Genomic DNA, 23,335 nt, shown 5'->3' with positions numbered 1-23,335 from the left:
CACTATCCCCACAGACGCGCTGCAGGACACTATCCCCACAGACGCCCCACAGGACACTATCCCCACAGATGCTCCACAGGACACTATCCCCACAGACGCCCCACAGGACACTATCCCCACAGATGCTCCACAGGACACTATCCCCACAGATGCTCCACAGGACACTATCCCCACAGACGCCCCACAGGACACTATCCCCACAGACGCCCCACAGGACACTATCCCCACAGACGCCCCACAGGACACTATCCCCACAGACGCCCGACAGGACACTATCCCCACAGACGCCCGACAGGACACTATCCCCACAGACGCCCCACAGGACACTATCCCCACAGACGCCCCACAGGACACTATCCCCACAGACGCCCGACAGGACACTATCCCCACAGACGCTCCACAGGACACTATCCCCACAGACGCCCGACAGGACACTATCCCCACAGACGCCCCACAGGACACTATCCCCACAGACGCTCCACAGGACACTATCCCCACAGACGCCCCACAGGACACTATCCCCACAGACGCCCCACAGGACACTATCCCCACAGATGCTCCACAGGACACTATCCCCACAGACGCCCGACAGGACACTATCCCCACAGACGCTCCACAGGACACTATCCCCACAGACGCCCCACAGGACACTATCCTCACAGACGCCACACAGGACACTATCCCCACAGACGCCACACAGGACACTATCCCCACAGACGCCACACAGGACACTATCCCCACAGACGCTCCACAGGACACTATCCCCACAGACGCCCCACAGGACACTATCCCCACAGACGCCCCACAGGACACTATCCCCACAGACGCTCCACAGGACACTATCCCCACAGACGCCCGACAGGACACTATCCCCACAGACACCCCACAGGACACTATCCCCACAGACGCCCCACAGGACACTATCCCCACAGACGCCCGACAGGACACTATCCCCACAGACGCCCCACAGGACACTATCCCCACAGACGCCCCACAGGACACTATCCCCACAGACGCCCGACAGGACACTATCCTCACAGACGCCCCACAGGACACTATCCCCACAGACGCCCGACAGGACACTATCCCCACAGACGCGCTGCAGGAGACAGGCTGTCAGGGGAACGGGCTGTCAGGGGAACGGGCTGTCGAGAGACGGGCACAGGAGCCGGGCTGTCCCCCCTTCATGGACAAGTCGGGCTGTCTGTCGCAGGGAGACCCCCGTTACCCCAGGGGCTGGGAGAGAGGGCGTAAATAAGACATTACCGGAACGAGGAACCGACCCGGAAAAATATACCTTCGACCTACACTGCCCGGGACAGCAAAATATGGTTTTACTGGATCCTTCACGGTCACATTTCAGCTCCCTGTTTCAAAGGGGAGGCACGCCTGGAAATGGAACATGGGTCCTACAGTGTGAACAGTCGGTTCACTATATTAAAAAATATATATCTAACTATATTACTGTGTGTGGATTTTTAAGACTTCAGATGAAACTGTATTGCTGCATGGAAGCTCACATTTACCAACTGTGTGTGCCAGACAGCATTGAGACAGATCTGCTCATGCATATTTAAATAAAATCTTCCCTTGTCTTGGAATAATTAGAATATTAGCACAACATAAATATGAACAGCATCGCCTCTCATAAACAGCTGATCAGCAAAATAAAGGAAAAAAAAAACTCTGAGATATGATATTTATTAAAATCTCACATTAAGTTTGAGATACCTCTGCTGCAAGCCAATTATAATGCGATGCAAGAGATTCAGATTGAGACACTATTCATTTTTATTACTGGCTATTACTTTGCAACACATAAATATACTAATATAACCTAATGATGAGCTGTAGGAGTCTCAGTGTGGTATGTAACGTCTCCACAAAGTTTTAAAATACACCTGCAGTACTGCTTTCCACTCTGTGGACGGGTCAGGAGGGGTTAGGCTGAGATTCAATCAGTGGTGAGTAATATGCAGGTCCCTTGAAGGAGGATTACTCTACAGCTATGGTTTTGGATTCTAGTTCTTAAGCCTTAAGCTTTGACTTACTTCCACCACTGCCATCTGGCAAATTTCACAGCAAAATAAATTCCATAAACTGCGCCGTGAGAATATGTCATTTAAAGTCAAACTTCAGGACAAAGGCTGACTGCATGCAGGCCCAGGAGGGCCAAGGAGGGGGAAACGTTGAGTTTTAGATGGACAGCCATGCAGGAGGATCTGACCAATCAGCACGAGTTGCCGGGCAGATAACTGTCTGATGAGCCCACACTGTATGATGACATGGACAAACTGGTCCAGCAAAAAATATAAATTTCATGAATGAACAAACTCATAGTACAAGAAAGAAAAGGTGCGTGTGAGGAAATATGCTCGACAAGACAAAGACAGATGTTTCAGCTCAGGCACTGGTTTCATAGCAACACATGGTTCTGGATTTGCACATCTGGAGACAACAAGTCAACAAATTTACTGTAAATTCATCCTGTAAAATCTGTTCGGTAGTCCACAGTCAGGCTGTAATGGCCCATATCAGGCCAACTGGAACTCTCTGTCTGTCAGCCAGCGGGTGGAAGTACAGTAACTGGCCCGGACGTTTAATTCAGTCACCACTTCCTGGCGGCTGTACAACCGGTCCGGAAAATTCCAGAATCTCACCCGGCCTGCAAATTCGACGCGATTAGGGGCTGACTGTGGCATCTGTGATTCAATAAGCCTCGCGGTCTTAACTCAATCAGAGGATTTAGGAGGTCACCGAGGAGGGGAGAAGGGCCCCGGAACAGAAACACAGCTTCATTTAATTATGAAGGCATTCTCTGTTATTTATTCATTTACTCATTTACCGCGGGAGCGGCGAAATGCCTCGCTCTGCGCCTGATGCTCGCTGACGCGAGGTGCATGTCGATTAAGCGGCGGTGGGCGCCGGCTGAAATGGCTTGAGTGAAATTGCAGGGCCGGGCCTCTGGGGCTTCCCCGGCTGTGCAGGTAGGGGGTGTAAAGTAATAGAGCCCAAATGAGCGGCCCTCTACAGTAGCCCTCTCAGGTACTGTAGCTGGATCTACGGTAGCCCTCTGAGGTACTGTAGCTGGATCTACGGTAGCCCTCTGAGGTACTGTAGCTGGATCTACGGTAGCACTCTGAGGTACTGTAGCTGGATCTACGGTAGCACTCTGAGGTACTGTAGCTGGATCTACAGTAGCCCTCTGAGGTACTGTAGCTGGATCTACAGTAGCACTCTGAGGTACTGTAGCTGGATCTACGGTAGCACTCTGAGGTACTGTAGCTGGATCTACAGTAGCCCTCTGAGGTACTGTAGCTGGATCTACAGCAGCACTCTGAGGTACTGTCGCTGGATCTACAGTAGCACTCTGAGGTACTGTAGCTGGATCTACGGGAGCACTCTGAGGTACTGTAGCTGGATCTACAGTAGCCCTCTGAGGTACTGTAGCTGGATCTACGGTAGCACTCTGAGGTACTGTAGCTGGATCTACGGTAGCACTCTGAGGTACTGTAGCTGGATCTACGGTAGCACTCTGAGGTACTGTACTGGATCTACAGTAGCACTCTGAGGTACTGTACTGGATCTACAGTAGCACTCTGGATCAGCAAACAAAAGGACAGTAAATGGTGCTTATTAGAACGAACAGGCCACACAATGATGCCCCAGCATAATGCACAAAACTGCTTGTTTTACAGCACAACAAAAAGCAAAAAGCACAATATTTGTTATGATGCATTCCTCTGTTATTATGTAATTATATGTCATTATGCCTAATGTCTGCCAAATGCCAATAATGTAATGTAATGTAATGTAATGTCATTATCCCTGATTGTTGTTCCTTTATAAACAAGCATGCATGTGTTCGTCTATACGCATGTTTATGTGTGTGTATGTGTGTGTGCATGTTTGCATGTGTGTGTGTGTTTGTGAGTGTGTGAGAGTGAGTGTGTTTGTGTGGATGCGTGCATGCATGTGTGTGTACATGTGTGCATGTGTGTGTGTGTTTGTATGTGTTGTGTGTGTGTGTGTGTGTGTGTGTGAATGTGTGTGCATGTGCGTGTGTGTATGTGTGTGTACAGTATGTGTGTTTGTGTGTGTGTGTACAGTATGTGTGTGTGTACAATATGTGTGTATGTGCGTGTGTTTGTGTCTGTGTGTGTGTGTACAGTATGTATGTGTGTCACTGTGTGTGTGTGTACAGTATGTGTGTGCGCTTATGTGTGTGATGTCTGTGTGTGTGTACATGTGCGTTGGGTGTGTGTGTTGTGTCTGTGTGAATGTGTATGTGTTGGGTGTGTGAGTGTGTACAGTATGTGTGTAGAATGTGTGTGTACAGTATGTGTTGTGTGTGTGTGTGCACAGTATGTGTGTGTGAATGTGTGTGTGTACAGCATATGTGTGTGTGTGTTTATGAATGTGTGTGTGTGTACAATATGTGTTGTGTGTGTGTGTGTGTTTGTGTGTGTGTATACAGTATGTGTGTGTGTGTGTGTGTGTGTGTGTGTGTGTGTGTGTGTGTAGGTGGGGTGGAGGTGGTGAATAACTCCAACCTTGCTCCAGACTCAGGATCTGTCCCTCGGACCGCTGGTTGTAATTATCACAGTTACTTTAAGTAATTGATTGGATAAGAAATCAAATCAGCCGTCTCGTTTTCCCCCCGTCTTAATGACTGGCTTGTTAACACATTACTCTCAGCCGCAGCAGATCTGGCCAGCGCTCGAGAGCTGAAGAGTTGTCCCAGCGTTGAAAGCGCGCTGAAAGAGCGTTTGAAAGAGCTGTTGTGAAATGTCATCAGCGAAGCCAAACCTGCGTCACATGGAAGAGTGTGGCATCGCCTGCAGGGACAGAGATTAATTTAGACTCTGAGTGACACATTGGCACTACAGCGCTCCTGCAGACACATCTGCTCCCCTGCTGGAAGTGGTAAGAGGCGGGTACAGGAGAAACCGAAAAAAAGGAACGGCATCTCATTGCGCTCGCGAGATCCATTCCAATCACATTTAGTAATTACCTCACCGGAGCACTTCTGGGCTGCTTGCGCTGGGCAGATCGAAGGAGAGAAGAGCTGGAATTGTATTAAACTGTAAAGGAAGCTCGGATGGGTGGGCGCTAGGCACTTGTTTTCCACAAACAAACACCTTACCGATGTACAGAGTGGAGATTCTGACTCCGCGTTCTGCAGTGAATCCGTGTATTGTTCCAGCACACAGACTTACAGAAAAAGAAGCCTTCTGCTAAAAATGATTTCTGGCACAGCTAACGCAATATCTACAATGCCATCTGTACGTATTTGGACGGTGACATAATTTATGTTGTTCTGGCTCCGTACTCCTGCACACTGGATTGAACGTGAAACAATGAGCATGATGTAAAGGGCATACTACACACTGTCAGCTTTAACTGGGAGGCATTCGCATCCACATCGGGGTAATCCGCCTAGGAATTACAGCCAGTCTCATTCCGTTTCACAGCCAAAACAACAAGAATTGTCTCACTGTCCGAGCACTTTCGAACAGTACCGCAAAACAGTCGGCTTGCCAGCTAGCCTGCACCGTGGTCGAGAGACAAGGGCAGAATGCCAGTAAGTGCAGAGTTTCTCACAGCCAAATTAAACTGAATCTACAGACTACAGTCCACAGACCACAGGCCACAGACCACAGACCACAGACCACAGACCACAGACCACAGACCACAGACCACAGACCACAGACCACAGACTCCAGCTGCGGTCAGGGGGGGCTGGAGAACAAGGTGGGGTGGGTGGGGATAATTGCACATTCATCACACTGCCCACCATCAGTTTTCAGTACCATTTATTGATCTATTTTTTATTTTTTTATTTTATTTTCATTTAAATGCATACAGTACTGCGCAAAAGTCTTAGGCACCTGTGTAACATTCTGTACAAATACGATTCTTTCAAAAATAATTAAATGAAAGGTCCTAAATAAACGTACTGTACATTTTACATTACATTTTAGTCATTTGGCAGAATAGTTGAAAATGTAATCAAATCAATATTTTTTGGAACCACCCTTCGGAGTTAAAACTTCTCTGAGATAGCCAACGCTGTGCTGCAGTTCTATAAGATAATCAGCAGGGAGGTTGTTCCAAGCATGTTGGAGAACTTGCCACAGATCTTCTGCAGACTTTGGTTGGCTCCTCGCTTCTCATCTCAGACAGCCTTGATGTAAAAAGTAGTCAAATGTTACTTTTTTAAATTAGATACAAAAATATCTCTATAAAATGAAATATCTTGGAAAATGAATATTTGGAAATCTCAAATGTGTTCTTTCATACTAACAAACAAAAAAAAACAAAAAAATAAAAAATAATATATATATATATATATAAATAATAAAGTGCCTAAGACTTCTGCCCAGTACCGTATGTCATTCCCTTTGAGTATAAAATTGTTCCTCTCCAGGCGTCTAGATCGCCATGGACCGACCTCAATGACACACAAGCATGGCGAACCTCACTTCAGAGAGAGATATCGCATAAAGTCAAGCACATCTGCATTCGGGGTATTACTTCTCGGTGTTGCCGCTCGGCTGAATAATTCATAAATACAAACTACTTTTCTTCGTGAACTTCAAGAAGTCATGAACTGCTGGTAGAATTTTGTATTAGTTAGTGCAATCCAACCCATTCCTAATGAGTCTGTGGAAATTTCATTCTGGTCAGCGTTCCAGACCTGAGCCTAGTTAGTCACAATCATAGTCAAGGCCTACAGAAATATTCATGGAGATACAGTCATTATTTATGATGTGAAATGTCAATAATGACAGCATCAACTCAATGACAAGTTTCAGAGCCCAGAGTATTGCACCCTATTTACTCCCCTTTTTGTCGGCCAGATCCAGAGTACATTTCTCTGCCGTAGGGTACGAGGCACCAAGTCATCGCTGACCCTCTCTGCTGAGAGACTGACCTCATTTCCTGCTTTTGCTGTGTAGGGGGGCTACTCAAGTCCCTGAGGGACTAGCCGCCACCCTCAAAACACACACACACACACACACACACACACACACGTATACAGCCACTCCACATAACTCTGATATACACATACTTTTCGTTGTACACACAAAATCAGGACTCGCTAACAGATCTGAATTTAGCATTCAGGCTCTCGGGCGTGGAGGTGAGGTGGGCACAGTGGTGGTAGGAGACAGTTCAAAAGGGACAAGCTGAGCTAGTGAGTGTCAAACTCAGCAAGCATGACTCAGTCGACAAATCCATTGACCCAGAGCGATGGACAACATATACAAAGGTATTATGCCCTGCTGTGAAATAAGGCAATGGCAGCTTGAACAGCTGGTCATAAAGCTGGTGTAGCTGGGCATGAGCTAGTCAACCAGCTGGTGCTGGTAGCTGGTCTGATCAGGAAGCTGGACAACCGGGAAACTGGCTGTTTCAAAACACAGTTTGAGCTGGTCAAACCATGTCGAGTTGGGAGCCGGTCTGAACTGGCTAACTAGCTACCAGCTGTTAACCTAGCTTAAACTGTTTTTGGTTTTTTTTCAGCAGGGTGGATGTTTTCAGATGTATGAGGACGCAAGTTCTAATCGAGTTGTAAAAACTGCCACGCTCCACCCTTTTACCAAGAAGCCCGTAGCTTTAAAACCTGCGCCAGCCCTCAAGTTACTTCATGTGTGACTCCCAGGAAGCAGGTGTGTACATGTGAGTTTGCCCCGCAGCGGTGCGAATGGTCAGTAACTCTTCCACTGAATTGGAAAGATATCGATCGGGGGATGGGAGATTCATCGTCTGAGGTCAGGGGAACTGCGTTGCCCTAAGATCGTTGGTATTGATTTCCTGTTTGACATGGCTTGGGGGGAGAAACACAAAGGCCACTATTTCCTGTCAGGTGCAAAGGTACAAGCAAGCTCTCAGCTTCAGGGCCATTTTAAAACACAACAAAACTTCTCCACTTCGGTTTTTATCCACTTTTAAACACAAAACAAATATCCGAATTCCCCAGCCAGCACCGCGTAATGAAGCGCTCACTCGGGAAACACAAACACTTTGTGTTCAATCTCCTTCTTAACTCTCATAAGAAATTTGTGTTTTTTTATTATTAGTATTGTATCGCTCCCAAATTGATGAGTTAATTTCATTGCGAAACTTGCTGCGCGTAAACAAATTAAGAAGTACCCGCAGATTCAACTGTGAATTAAATTTAAGACAAATGGCTAAAAAAATACAATGGTTATGAAAGCGATTGTGTTTTAGCTGCATGCGAGATCTGGGGAATACCCAGGATGTCGACGGGGCTTGGCTGAGATCAACAAACCTGAGAACTGGAAGCAGTGTGAGTCCCAGTGTGAACCCACAGACTGCAGGCAGAGTCATCTTCTCTGAGCACGTTCTGATTGGTAAACGGGCTGCAATTAATGCCTCTCGTTCACCCATTCACCCACACACACACACACACACACACACACACCAATGAGGGGCCGCCATGCACCATACCAACCAGCTTGTTGGGAGCAATTGGAGGTTAGGTGTCTTGCTCTAGGACAACCGCTCCTACCTCATGAGCCAATGTCGCCCCACACAAAAACCCATCAAACAAGCCTGTACTCTCTCAACCTGGGGTCAGGCTTCAACCTAATCATTTTATAGGAGGACCTTAGAATGGTCAAAGACCGCTTGGCTTTGGGACCAACATGTCCCTAAATGCCCCCACCCACCCCCCACAGCGACAGTCTCTGTTCCAGCTCTGATAGCGTGTTAAAGAGAACAAAGGCTGGGGGGGGGCGGAGGGGGGGGGAGGCGGCGGCGTTAACTGGCCAGTCCGCCCCCCCCGCCCCGTTCATCCTGTCATCTCCACTCTCTTCCAGCGCCACTGATGTCTTTTTGGGGAGATTCCAATCTGCATTTCTTTTGTGCTCTGAGTGCTCCGGGCGATGCATAATTAATGGTGTGCCACTACAGTGCTAATGCTATTATCTCCAATTACCACGGCAAAGCTGTAAAAAGCACTTTAAATATGGATTAAATGTGTACTTAGCATGCTGAATTTCAATGTGCCAAATCATGTTGTTTCTTTTGAAGAATGATCCACAACGAAAACTGCTGAAAAATAGCTGTTGAAAAACAGTTGCATGCATACATGTGCGAGCGCACACACACACACACACACTACACACTTGGGTGAAACTTCTAGGAAAAAATATTCGCCTGACTGTTTCAGACTAAAAATAACCGCGGATATGAAGCAGCACTCACAACAGAAAATGCAATTAAAATATAATTAGTGCAGAATGACATTTACTCTAAACTATGATTTAATTAACGGAAATCACACAGTGTATACATACACAAAGGCATGTTACTTTTTAAAGTGGTTAATCATGAGTTACCTGAGCAGCAGAGAGAAGAACGAGGGAGGGAGGGAGAGAGAGAGAGAGAGAGAGAGAGGGAGGGAGGTGAGATGGAGAGAAAGCAGGAGTATGAATGATGAAGAGGGAGAGGGAGAGAGAGGGAGGAGAGCCAGGGGAGGGAGGGAGAGGGAGAGAGAGAGGTGCAATTGGGAGACAGTAAAAGTATGCAAAATGAAGAGGTAGAGAGAGAGGGAGAGACAGAGAGAGAGAGGGTGAGAGAGGGAGAGAGAGAGAGGGTGAGAGAGGGAGAGAGAGAGAGGGAGAGAGAGAGGGAGAGAGAAAGAGAGAAAGCACAGAGATTACAATGTCTCTGTGCTTTCCTGTTGTGTCACATTGAGGATTCCCTCTGACTGGCCTGTCTCTCTCTCGGCCTGAATGCAGAAGCCCTGCTGCCCCTTCACTTCCTCACAATGAGAAACCGGTCCTGCACAGACGGCTGTATCCTGCACAGACAGCGGTGTCCTGCAGAGGGCTGTATCCTGCACAGACAGCGGTGTCCTGCACAGACAGCAGTGTCCTGCACAGACAGCTGCGGCCCACCCCTTATTCAGTAACACTTTACAAAACGTTTCAGGAATTGGTAGTAACTCATGTAGTTGTTAACACAAATTAATGATGGACAAATAAAGCATGAACTTAACTTGTCATTAATTACAATAATGCATTTGTTAACAACTAACTCACATACTTGTTGCGTGATATTTATGCATTAGTAAACCACCAGATGAACTTATAATTAGTTAAACATTAACAAATACATTAACTGACTTTCTTCAGTCCACTATGAATCGGCAATAGCTAATGCAGTTGTTTACATGACTTAATGATGAACAAACACATTAACAGAGCTGTACAGATTATAGGGACAATAAGATCTTTGTGTTAAAACATTGTTACAAGGCCATTGTAAATCCCTTCCTATCATTGAAAAAGGCTCACTGACATGTTGACTCACCCTCTGCCTGTGTTTACAGTCCTTAAATTTGGATTTGAAAATATACAGTTGACATTCCGACCAAAACAAAATCCGTACCAAAACATCGTATAACTACAATAATTCAGGCCCATTGGTTCTAATGGCCACAGTCAATGCCGTTTCAACATCAGCACATTCACAGAGAAGGGGGAGAGATAAACAGTGTTGGGGTTTGAGGGTGTTTGTTGCTGCTATTCTCTCTTGACCTTTAGAAGTCTGAAATTACCTATTGCACCTTTAACAACTACATTAGTTTATGCGAATGCAAGGAACCTGTTATCTTTTCTTTATTTCTTTCTTTCTTTTCTTCACAATATATTTTTATATAATGGAGAGCCTTGGTGAGCAACCTCACAGGTCATTTTACCTGAATATGAAGATTACTATTATGACTATTATGAACAACATTAACATAACTTTTAAATTTAGCCACTATTTTTTATTAAGTTGTAGGGTGAGCATGGAGTATGAATTCTTCAGATAATCAAATAGGTACCGAGAGCTCTATAATGTTTGGAACAAAGACATATTTCCCTTGCTTTGGCTCTGTACTCCACAATATTAAATTTGTACTCAAACTATTCACAGGTGGTTAAAGATTCTCAGCTCTTATTAAAGGCTTTTTTATAGACATTTTTATGCATATTCCCTCCATTTCAGGGTACCTTAAATTACTTCAGAGGTGTTTCTGATTAGCCAGGTGTGTTCACTTGTATTCATATCCCTTAGGGAAGGTATAAGAGTCTTAACTTTTGATTGCTTTAGGTGTCTGTTATTGGTGTTTGTCAAAACGAAGACCAGATTCGTGCCAATGAAAGTGAAGGCAATCATTAAGTCAGGTGCATGTGTTGAATCTGACGTGACACACTCGTATGAGCCCTCCGTTCGATAAAAGTAAGAGGAGTTTATGATAATAATATGAAAATGTTCTTGCATGAGGCCCAGTGATCTCAAGCATACAGCCAAAGCGACCAAGATGTTTCTCAGAGCCAGAAAGTGGAATGGTCTCAACTGGCCAAGCCAATCGCCTGTCCTGAATCCAACTGAACATGTGTTCTAGACTGGACTGAAGGAAAACTATCAGAGAAACAGAGAACTGAAGAGGGCAGCAGTACAGGCCCGGCAGAGCATCACCAGGGAAGATACCCAGCGTCTAGTGAAGGCTATGGTTCACAGATTTCAGGTTGTCATCAAACGCAAACACACACACAGACACACAGACACAGACACAGACACACACATACATACATACACATACACACACACACACACACACACACACACACACACTGAAGGTCTGAACAGAGGTTAGAGATTGCCATTCAGATGTGCTTATGTTGACCTCAGTTCCAGTCTGCCATGTTAACCCAACCGCAGCAGTGAAACTAATGTTTCTCGGCTGACACACTGACAGATGCTGCATTCCCTCTTGAGATGAAATGTTCCTTTATCCCAAGGACAGCGATTATTCAGTGATCTCGCACACTGGAAAAGGAAAACAGCTGCTGTTTATGTTGTCATCTGGGCAGGTGAAGCTGTTAATTCGACTATTAAAAGGCAACGTGCATGATTATTGTAAGTGTGCAAGAACACGCGGCCGATGCGATGTCGATGCGACCACGAACTGACGTCTTTGCGTAACTGCTTTGTGCACAAAGTTCCCCGTTATCAAACCAATGAGGACGCGTCGAAACGTCTCCCCCCGTCATTTCCCAGCAGACAACAAAAACCCACGAGCTGCCTTGGATTCAGATACGACCAGGTTTTTTGTGCGCTGAGCATTTTATAGTCGCAAAAAATTGGCACGGGCTTGTCCCACCCGTTAAAATGTCCTCCGTGAAGGGGAGTGAAAAGCACAGGAACACCGCCCGAGCAAAGAGACTGCTGTCCCCCTCTGTTCCGCTCAGCTGCAGAAATCTGCCAAAAACGTCCCCGGAATACTGTACGGCAGTGATCCCACATTCCCGGCACGTCGGGAAGGACTTTGAGAAACAGTAACAATGCACTTGGACATCTTCACAGCATGTCCCATATGTGGTAAATATATATTTATATATATATAAATACAATATTTTTTCCCCCAAATTGAACACGAGGGGGTTTAAAATCCAAAGAACAAGTTAGACAAACAGTATTGGGTCAGACAGGCACAGAGCTCATCTGCATCCAGATGGTCTTCGACTCGGATAGCTACCCACTTTAATCCACCCCAACTGCTGATCATTTTCTCAATAAGGAATAGATGATGGACCTTCCCTCTCCTAGTAATGAACATAACCACAATACTAGTAATACTAATAAGTGATACCTACAGTCTTTCCTGAAATAAAAAGCCAAATGATTGCAGTTCTTGCTGTTGAAGGTGGTGCAAACATTTTTTTTTAAGATTAAGGGGGCAAATACTTTTTCACAGGGTTGATATGGGTGTTTAATAACTTGTTTTCGTTAAATAAATGACCTAGTGATTTTTTTAAAAATGTGTTTGATGCTTACGCAGGTTCCCTTTTTGGACGACTACATTTTGTCTAAAGATCTGAAACCGTTCAGTGTGGTGAAAAGGCAATAATAGAGGAAATCACAAAGGGGGCAAATACTCTTACATGGCACTGTGTATGCCATGAAGAGTCATACGGCCAAAGAGGTGTTTTTATTGGGTCCTTATTTTGACCCGTATGGACACACCTCACAATTAGGTTAACGGATTGGCATTGACTAATGTTGTTCTTAACTAAGCTTTTATTGCTTATTATCGCATTGTTCCGTGTCAATTTAATACTAATAACAATTGCAACGAAAGAAAATAATCACTTCAGTGACCTAAAAACCATGACGTTGGCAACAGAACACACAAGTTCTGTTTTACAATTTTTGTATTTATTTGTTTATTCTGGGGCTGTTGCCCAGGGCAGTGTTCAGTGCTCATAAACTCCCTGACTAAGTCAGAAAGCCAGCCCTCGTGTGGCTGGTTTTATGCACACAGGATTTTACACAGTCTCCTGTATCAATGTCATGGTAGTTATTCCTACATGTGACCTTCAGTTTTAATGGGAAAATCACATTTCAGTGGAGAGGGCTAAGAGGGGTGTTAAGGTGTCGGACAATCACAGGAAGTATGTGATCTAATGCAGGGCAATGTACCGCAGATAACAGACCTGTCCTTCAAATATTTACTTTACCTGGGATGGAATAAGGCAAAGTCACTCTGCACTTGTAATGTATGGTAATCTGATGTGTCTTCCAAGCAACTCTTCTGAGCAAGGGTTCCTGACATATTTTAAATTGGAAACTGCCTGGGGGTTTTATTCAGAATCCTGTCAGAGTGTTTATGCAAGTTTTTTTTTTTTTTTGGTATTTTATATGTCAATGTTTTTATTTATTTTTGTGTTGTTGAAGTACATTTCTCTCTCTCTCTCTCTCTCTCTCTCTCTCTCTCTCTCTCTCTCTCTCTCACATACTCTATCAAATGCTTGCAGGCAGCAAAAGCCATTGAGAGTGAGTTCCATTTTGATTTAATCAAGGGCAAATCACCTCAAGCTCATTCATACAGCTCTCATCACACAGCAGGGTTAATTTTTAAATAAAAAAAAAAGGTCAAAGTTTAAATATGAAAAAAAGGGCCCATTTTAAGGTAATAAAAAATAAGTGCGGAGTAAGCAGTTTGAAATGACAACCATTACGGCACTCCGGACTATAATAAACACAGCAATAATAATAAACACAGCGGTAATAAACACAGAGACTGAGATTCAGATAAGTGCTCCAGCCATAGGCCCCCACAGCTGGCTCTGTCTTCTGAACACACATCCCTGACGGAGCCACGGCTGACTGACAGGGCCCTGACCCTTCCCCCTGACTGACAGGGCCCTGACCCTTCCCCCTGACTGACAAGAGCCCTGAGCCTTTCCCCTGCCTCTCTCCACAGACCACACAATGGATGCTAACGACAACAGAGCAGGAAGCAGTGCACACAAGTGCCGGCTTTCTGGTCTGAATGCCTTTCTGAATGACTTTCTGGTTTCTCAGTCTGAATGCCGCAGACACCTGCAATGGTACCCAATGCCTGGATTCTGTTCACATTCTCACCCAAGGACACGGCTGGATAAGAGCTTTTTGTGTTTCACGAGTTCAATTAAACCGTTTTAATGGCAGGGTTCTGCAGCAGGAAGAGGGGATCTTAATACATTTCAGCTTGAGCCCCGTAATCTAGAGCAATGAGCCGAGTTCTGGCTCTAAATTAGGCATTAAATGGTAAATGGCTGGCAGATATATATATATATATATATAAATATATATATAGTGTGCCTTCATCCAAAGTGCTGTAGAATTGTGCCTACTCCCCAGCTAGACCACTCCGGTCTGCCAGCTCTGGTCGCCTTTTGGTTCCCTCTCTACGAGCACCTGGTGGTCGAGCTGCACGTTCACGCCTGTTTTCCGTTCTGGTTCCTCAGTGGTGGAATGACTTGCCTACCACTGTCAGGACAGCAGAATCCCTCCCCCTATTTCGATGCAGAGTAAAAACACACCTTTTCAAACTGTACCTTAATCCTACCTCCTGATTCCTCCCCCCCCACAACGCTTTCCGAGATCCCTATCCCTCTTGTCGAACCCAAAAAAAATAATAATAATTGCATTTATGATGACTGTATGTTTAGAACAGCACTTCATATGTATTTACTACTGTGGATGTGATTCTTTAACTTGTGGAAGAACCTATGCACTTGTAAGTCACTTTGGATTAAAAGCGAAATGACTAAAATGTAAAATGTTAATTGATGCTTCTCATTCACCCATTCATACACACACTCACACACCAATGGCGATTGGCTGCCATTCGAGCCAACCAGCTCATCAGGAGCTTTAGGGGTTGGGTGTCTTGCTCAGGGACACTTCAACACAGGCAGTGCAGGGGATTGAACCGGCAACCCTCCTGACTGCCAGATGACAGCTCTTACCATCTGAGCAAATGTCACCCCCACCACAAAATTAGGCTCGCAGACAGGTGGTCAGGCTCTTGGATAGAAAACTGTTCCTCTCTCTTGACCTTCAATAAATTGTACATTTATTAAATCTATGACTGTCACATTTGGCAAAACTGCATATGAACTAGATTGAAATAGTGTGCCCATGGTCCCTAGACTAGATCAGGTTGAAGAAACATTGTAGATATTCTGCATTTGGATTTTGTCTAAGACCTCTTTCAAAGGTCAAAGTCTCATATTACGAATTAATTTATATATCACATATTGGTCTGCAGAAAGACATAACTAGGGTTGACTGCTAATAATATTACCATTTAAACCTATTATCTGGATCACTGCTGCTTGTTAAATGATAAGCACTGCTTGGATGAAACAGGGACTGTAATCTCTTTCAATTAAAGACCTGCGGTCCTATGCTCCCTGTGAAAAGGACGGAATATATATCAACCCTTAAAAAATAATGAACCACCGTATTTAGTACAGCCAGGTCTGCCTCTATTACTCACTTGAATCAGCGAAAGCACTTACTGTATTCTCCCCGACAGTACGTTGTAAGTCACGCTGGATAAGACTGTCGGCTAAATTAATGTCACGTAATGTATTATTCAGACTTAGACATAATTAGGAACAGGTTGGGACCGATCACAATCGATGAACGATGGCACAGCAACTGTCCAGCACAGAGAATCCCGTGCTCAAGTCAATAATTCCCACCCGCGGCTCGGTCAGAATTATTCAAGAAAATTCCTCGCGCAGCTAATTAAAAAGCCATTTGTGACGGCGTTTAAGACGGGGCTCCTCGCGGTGCATAATTACGCAGCCGTACCGGCAAAAACGTCTAGACACAGCAGATGTAGAAATCGGCATAAATTTCTGTAGCGCACCGAATGATCGGCGAGCAACGTGAAGCAGAGATGTTTTATAGTGTGGACCACCCTTAATACACACGCTACCAAAGGATCTTGCGAAATCCAGCGAATTGGACTGTGATGTGAAATGATATGAAATTCTGACTCTTCTCCACAGCACAGTCCGTCTCCTCTCTGATTCTGAGAAATCGATTTTTTTATAATGCACAGCTGAGCGTGCAAAACTACAAAAATGTGTTGGCCTAACGCAGGTTAATTATTGAAGACTACGTAGGCTACTCTTAAAGTAAAACTAACTAATAATGAGAGCAGCACGAAACCCTAAACATCTCGTTAATTAGGGCAATGGATAGAATGACGTGGCGCAAGCACGCAAATTCGTGGAGATGTGCAGGGGATATGTGGCTCTTCGCTTTACATTTAAGGATAGGCTAGCATGGCGAAATAATCCACACACAATCAAACATACACTGTTAAGAGTCGGATTTACCAGCCTCTGTTATGTCCGTGTAATCAACAATACGCTCGAACCTCACAGTTATGCAATAGGAAGGAAGACCTGGTAATATCGCCTATGTGTGGGACGTTCATAACACTAAATTTCACCAATACTCTCGAAGTAGCCCAATTTTTAAAATACTGTAGTACAGTTTATGACACTGACTGATTTAGCTCTGGAGCCCCGAAATAAGGGAAATTAGAACGTGACTAGAAGAATGGCAAGCTTATTCAAAGCTTCCTTCGTTGCATATCTCAAATGTCGTATGGAATCGTCGGTATCGGGGGCTGTGCGTGGCTAAAACCGCTTCTCTATACATATTTAAGTGCACTTCTGCAAGCAAGTGCCGGAGCTAGCACGATTCTAAAAGCAAATTCATTACACAGCGATTGCTACTAAATTGAAGATGCGCAACTTCGTAAAAAAAAAAAAAAAACAGTTTTTGCATACCTCTTTAAAGAACACAATTTATCAAAGAGCTAAAATGATGTAAGAATGATACAAATGCATTGGACGAGAGACGAGAAAAGAGATACCATTTGTGCGTTCGGCAAGCATTTTTGTTAGCGACTTGCCAGCTGTTGAATGTTCAAAGCCTGCTACAGCGGTGTCGAGATGGCCGCAAAGCAAAGCTGGAAGCGCTGTCCCCTCAGCACCACGTACGCTGAATCCATCCCGGATGCGGTCTGAATTGTCGCTCTAATAATGCGAATTAATGCGCTCGTATATATCCGTTTTAGGATACATCGTTAAAACCGTATCGCTTATTTCCCTGTGCAATAGCTCGCATTGCACACATGATAACAAAAGCTGTAGGCTACTTTACATATTTTAGTCCCAACTACAGTTCAAAGAATTTGTAGCAAATCCTACCCGATGATTTTGAATAGATTCATAAGTTTTTGCCATGAATACACATTATGTTAAATATTGTTGTAATGTGAACAGCCTTGATTTACATATTATCCTATTGACTGCCATTGGTCAACAGAGACACATTTGTGTGTGTTGTCGACTGAGGAATGCAGATGATCGTATAATAAAACAGCAATGTACAGAGACTCTGGAGAGACGGAGATATAGCCTCACGACGTCGCCAAAGGTCCACTTTATGGGCTACTACAGCGACAAGATATGGGTAAAGTAACAGCGTATACGTCAGCCAAAATACCACCGCGAATCAATAAAGTACTCACATCCTCTTGAATATCAACGCATTTTCTGCGAAATAGCGAACTGCTGATTTAATCCCAATTGAAATAGAACAGCAATACTGTATGTTTTTGCGGGTCAATGGTGATATAAATACAGGAACGCCGTTGCTCGATAGCATCGCTGTACTCACACGAAAACTCCGAAGAGCAGAACTCGAATGCCAATCTCCAGCGCCAGGTCACGTATGCTTTTCCTTCGATCCGGGGGAGACATCTTCATTGTTTTAATCCGCCCCCCAAAGATAGAGAAATCCTGTCACAGGTGAGGAACTCGTTGTAGAACAGCAGAACGTTCACTTTTTAATCCCCTTCACCGGTCGGAATTAAGTTCACAGCCAGGAGTCACGGTGAGCAGCCTTCCTGCCATAGAAGCCGCGCTGTCTGTCGCGAGCTGACCAACTGAAACGGGCTCTATCCTAGAACTCTTCTCCCCTGGTTTAAAGCCCTCTGTCTTTGAGAATATTTTATTTTCCTCGGAGATTACTCCTCTTCGTTTGTACTTCCTGTCCCGATGTGGCGATCTAAACACGGAGATGGCAAAGCAGGGGGTGCGCAGCAAAAAGGACTTCTCAAAGGAGACGGGGAGAGGGAGAGAGCGTGCGTGTGTGCGGGGTGGTGGTAGAGAGGGGGGCAGGTTACACTGAGTGGCACAAAGTGAATATATGGAGTTGAGAAAAGATGAGAGAACCGCATCTCTCTCTCTCTCTCTCTCTCTCTCTGTCATTCTCTCTCTCTCTCTCTCTCTCACACACACACACACACACACACACACAAAGCTTGGGCTGTGCGCAGGAGCAATCTAACACTGATGTGCAAATATTAATCATAATGTGCAGGCGTGTGTGTGTGTGTGTGTGAGAGAGAGAGTGAGAGTGAGAGTGAGAAAGAGAGAGAGAGTGAAAATGTAAATTACACTACATTACATTATTGGCATTTGGCAGATGCTCTTATCCAGAGTGACGTACAACAAAGTACAAAGTGTATACCCATGACCCAGGATAAGTGTGCTGAAAGACCCAAGAGGGAAGTACAATATCAAGCACTAACAGTACTACCAAAAAATGAGAACTCTGGAACCATTTGATGAATCTGATTCCTGGAGTATATTTATATCTAAAAACAGTTTGTCCGATATCAAAGTTAAAGTGGAATAAACCACCAAACTAAACACTGCTAATCAAGACCCACACAGCTTAAAGCCTTCCTCTGAAGTACCCTCACAATCTGTTGCACACTTCTTAATGATATGCATGGAAAGGATTGGGCGCCACTTAAAAGATGATATTGTTGACATAGCTGGAAATAAAAATTGCACAGTGTGACATTACAAGATTATAAATATGTTAGCTTCGTGTCTGAAACACAGCCAGTTATAATTCATGGAAGTATTTTTTTTATTTTTATAAACTTTAGATGAGTCACTGGTTATAACAGCTGACACAGAGACTGTGAATTGAAGCCAATAGCAACCATATGTGTGTGTGTGTGTATATATATATATATATATATATATATAAATCTTTGACTAGGAAGTTACATTGAGATTAAAACCTCTTAAATCGTATCCTCGTTCTGATTAGATTTGATATGGAACAAATATCAACTCGTAAATTGTATAAAGTACCCGTCTTTGTTACAAGCAACAGATTTGCTCAAGTCAGGTGGCAATTGTTAATTAAAAGTTGGGGTAGTGTGAGTCACGTACGCAGGCTTGTAGTGTGTGAACAGCAGGTGGTATATCTGGATCCGAGACAAACCAAAACACTCATGAGACATTGCTGCCTCAGTAATTATTCGAATTCTGTCTTTTGAGAGAGTTCTTCCGTAAGTAGCATCTACTGCAGACTCACATATGCAAATAGGCTTCTGGATGCAAACTGCCACCAGTTTACAATGCAGTACATTTTGCGACGTACAGACGCCTAATATGAACACAATGTACAGCCTGTCCACCAATCAGTGACCATAAATGTACAGCCATGTATCACTATCTGTATCTGTAGCCTATACAGGGCGTCAAATTCACCAGAGCCTAATTCATGGAAACAGAAGTGGTAGGACTTCTTGGTCTCGGTTTTATTCAGAATGAAGTTATAATAATAAACTGAATTGCGAAATTACATTTAATTCAACCAGGGGGGTTGAGCTGTCCAATTCAGCTGAGGCAGACATAAATCAAGTCGGACGCTACCTGAAGCGGCGGGGGAGTGGAGACAGGCCCCGTTTGATAAGTCTCGCCGCAGGGCTGCCGGAAATGAGACAGAGCAGTGTGGAACAGCCCTGCTGGGAAGCAATCACACCCAGATAACCTCTACCCCGGGCCTGGGAGAAGGTCAAATACCCCGGTCCTGATCCTGGAGCACCAGATCATGGCCTGGCCCAAGTCAGCCAGCCAGCCGGCGTGCATCAAGACTGGCAGTTGGACGTGGAACAGCGCATGTGCTCTGGGTCGCTCAGGACATCAGTGGGTAATTAGCAGACGAACATCTCGTGACCTTGGAATTATATGGTTCTTTCTGCAATCTGAGTGGGTTTCGAAATATTGAGCTTTGAAGATACAAAAAAAAAAAAAAAAAGTGAATGGGCTCCAAGCAGATACTAACTTAAAAATGTTTGCATTCCGTCATACTTTTAAACCGTATTTTTGTGTGAGACATCACACGTATCACATCACAGTGCCTTACGAAAAACGTATTTCTGACACTACCTAATTTTTGTGAAAAATGTCGGTGAGGACCTTATGATTCTAAGGTGTTGTAATCTGGCTCCACGGCAGAGACAGTGTCAGAGACAGAGTCTAGCACATAAGAACACGAGGGCACACAGCAGCTACACTCCTGCATTCTCACAGAACTATATATACGTTTCACACCCTGCTATTTACTACCCGTCAGCTCCTGGTGGGAGAGAAGGAATAGGAACAAAAAAAATAAAAATACTATGTGGTATTTTTGTCTGAAAGTTTTCACTAAGATTTACTAAGAATTCTTAAAACACACAGACTTTGCTTCTGTTGTGCTCTTTGTTTGAATTATATGAATAATTCTGTTTTTGTCTGTGACTGAAGTGATGTTAGGTGAGGGGGGGGGGGGGATATCTGTTCCCACCTCAACCCTGTGACTTCCATTTAAAGCCAGCCACACAAACACACACACACACACACATACATACATACATACATACATACATACATACATACATACATACACACACACACACACACAATCACACACACACTCAAACTCACACTCACATACATACACACACACACACACTGACACACATACACTCACACAGTCACACATACACACACACACACACACACACACAGACACACACACAAAATCTGTATTATGGCCTGCCTTTTATCTTTCTCATCTGACTAATGAGGCCAAAACAACAGCAATTCTAAAGATTTCCCAGTAAGGAAGAATAATCTTGACTTCAAAGGTTCGAAGACCACGTTTTTTTCTTCAGTCTTTTGCTCTGAAAGTGCAATATGAAAGTTTTCTAATATGTGATCTACGTGACATGTTTCCAAACAAAATACTGCAGGAGAGCGCAGATTGGTTGGTGTGTGTGTCTGTGTGTGTGTGTGTGTGTGTGTGTGTATGTGTGTTTGTGTGTGTGTGAGTGTGAGTGTGTGAGTGTGTGTGTGAGTGAGTGTGAGTGTGAGTGTGTGTGTGTGTGTGAGTGTGTGTGAGTGTGAGTGTGTGAGTGTGAGTGTGTATGTATATGTGTGTGTGTGTGTGAGTGTGAGTGTGTGCGTGTGAGTGAGTGCGAGTGCGAGTGTGTTTGTGTGTGTGTGTGAGTGTGTGTTTGTGTGTTTGTGTTTGTGTGTGTGCGTGTGCATGTGTGAGTGCGTGTGTGTGTGTGTGTTTGTGTGTGTGTGTGTGTGTGTGTGAGTGCGTGTGTGTGTGTGTTTGTGTGTGTGTGTGTGTGTGTGAGATCTGTGTGTTCAGTCTGTGACCCATCAACATCATCTGAGTCAGGATATCTTATTCTCAGGGTGTCCTACAAGCCAGCGATACTAAAACTCTTTGCATTGGAATAGATTTGAATATGGGAATGGAGGGGTGAGACTAGCTCTAGCTGTAAATAATGCTGATCCGGGATGGAACACATTTGTTGGCTCGATTGCTTTAAGTCAGGGGTGTCCAATCTTATCCAGAAAGGGCCGGTGTGTGTGTGCAGGTTGTTGTTTTAGCACAGGACGAAGACAGCTGATTCTACTCATCAAGGTGTTGATTAAAGACCCCGATTAGTTCATTAGTATAATCGGGTGTGTTACTGCTGGGTTAAAACAAAAACCTGCACCCACGCCGGCCCTTTTAGGATAAGACTGGACACCTCTGCTTTAAGTCACCAAGGGGCCAAGGTATCAAATGAGCCATCATGCTGCTGCCCAGATATGCAGTAGTTACAACAACAATAGTTCTCCTGACTAAGTTTGAACCCAATCGTAGGGATGTATATATAGCATACACTGCACATTTTGCATGCATAGGATTAAAATACCTCAACAATGAGCGTGACTCACGGGGTATACTATGCCATGAAGACAAATTAAAATAGACCTACCAAAAAGGATTTGGCTCAATATATTCAAATCAGGACTAGATTCGCACAGCAAAGTATGGGGTCTGCTTACAAAGCAAGATTTCGCAAACTAGGACAAACACCCAACTGAAGCCCTGCATGCAGAGTAAAAATAGCCTCCGTGAAGAGAAGAGCAGAATTAGGCCAATATCCGCTGCTCATTAACATCCGGAAAACAGCCATTACATTTTGGAGACACCTAAAATGCAGAGGCTCCCACTCAAGCCATTACCAGGCCCTGAAACACCCTGACCTGAGCCCAGAGAAGAGCCTCCTCACACTCAGCCAGTCCTGGGGCTCAGGTCACTAAACCCCCACTAACCCACGCAGCTGCAGAAAAGCTACTTTACAAAGCAGCCAATTAGAGTCAAAACACAAACAAAACTACACTGTATTAACCATTGGCAACGTCAGACAAAATTCCAAGCAACTTGACATGCTATTTGGTTCTAAAACAAGAATGCACTGTGGCAGATTATCAAAAATTGCAAATCCAGGAAAAAACACTGACAAAGTACGGACTCAGAGAAGACTGTCTTTAGAGACCAGTGGACACCCAGAGAGCTGGTGCTTCGACTGCAACTAACAGCGGATCCAGTGTTATCTCGCTCGCCGAAAGAGAAGTATATAAACAAATTTTTAGAAAATGTCTTCCCAAAATGCACCAAAATACTATACCCAAATGTTCAAGACCTGCCTGAAACAAAACAAATGCAAATAAGTCCTGAGGGAGGAGGATTGTTTTTCTTATTTTGATGCCAAAGAGACAGCAGTGACCTATAGACACTGCTGCTGTCACTTTACACA

At 44.4% G+C, this 23,335-nt stretch overlaps 1 protein-coding gene across 2 annotated transcripts in view; it reads right to left on the bottom strand.

The window, feature by feature from the left end:
* Positions 1–23,335, bottom strand: part of plpp4 (phospholipid phosphatase 4) — an 80,850-nt gene that overhangs the window by 38,414 nt on the left and 19,101 nt on the right. The window contains exon 1 of one of the 2 annotated variants that reach the window (XM_061228607.1): positions 18,061–18,197. The exons of the other annotated variant lie outside the window; for it this stretch is intronic. Coding sequence (XP_061084591.1) covers positions 18,061–18,149 — 89 coding nt within the window. The 5' untranslated portion in view covers positions 18,150–18,197. Of the gene's footprint in view, positions 1–18,060; positions 18,198–23,335 lie in introns of those variants that run through there. 2 annotated transcript variants of the gene reach the window in all.

The sequence above is a fragment of the Conger conger genome, chromosome 18, assembly GCF_963514075.1.
Source record: "Conger conger chromosome 18, fConCon1.1, whole genome shotgun sequence".
Lineage (NCBI taxonomy): Eukaryota > Metazoa > Chordata > Actinopteri > Anguilliformes > Congridae > Conger > Conger conger.
Note: the sequence above shows the minus strand (reverse complement) of the source record. Positions and strands in the feature narration are given on the sequence as shown.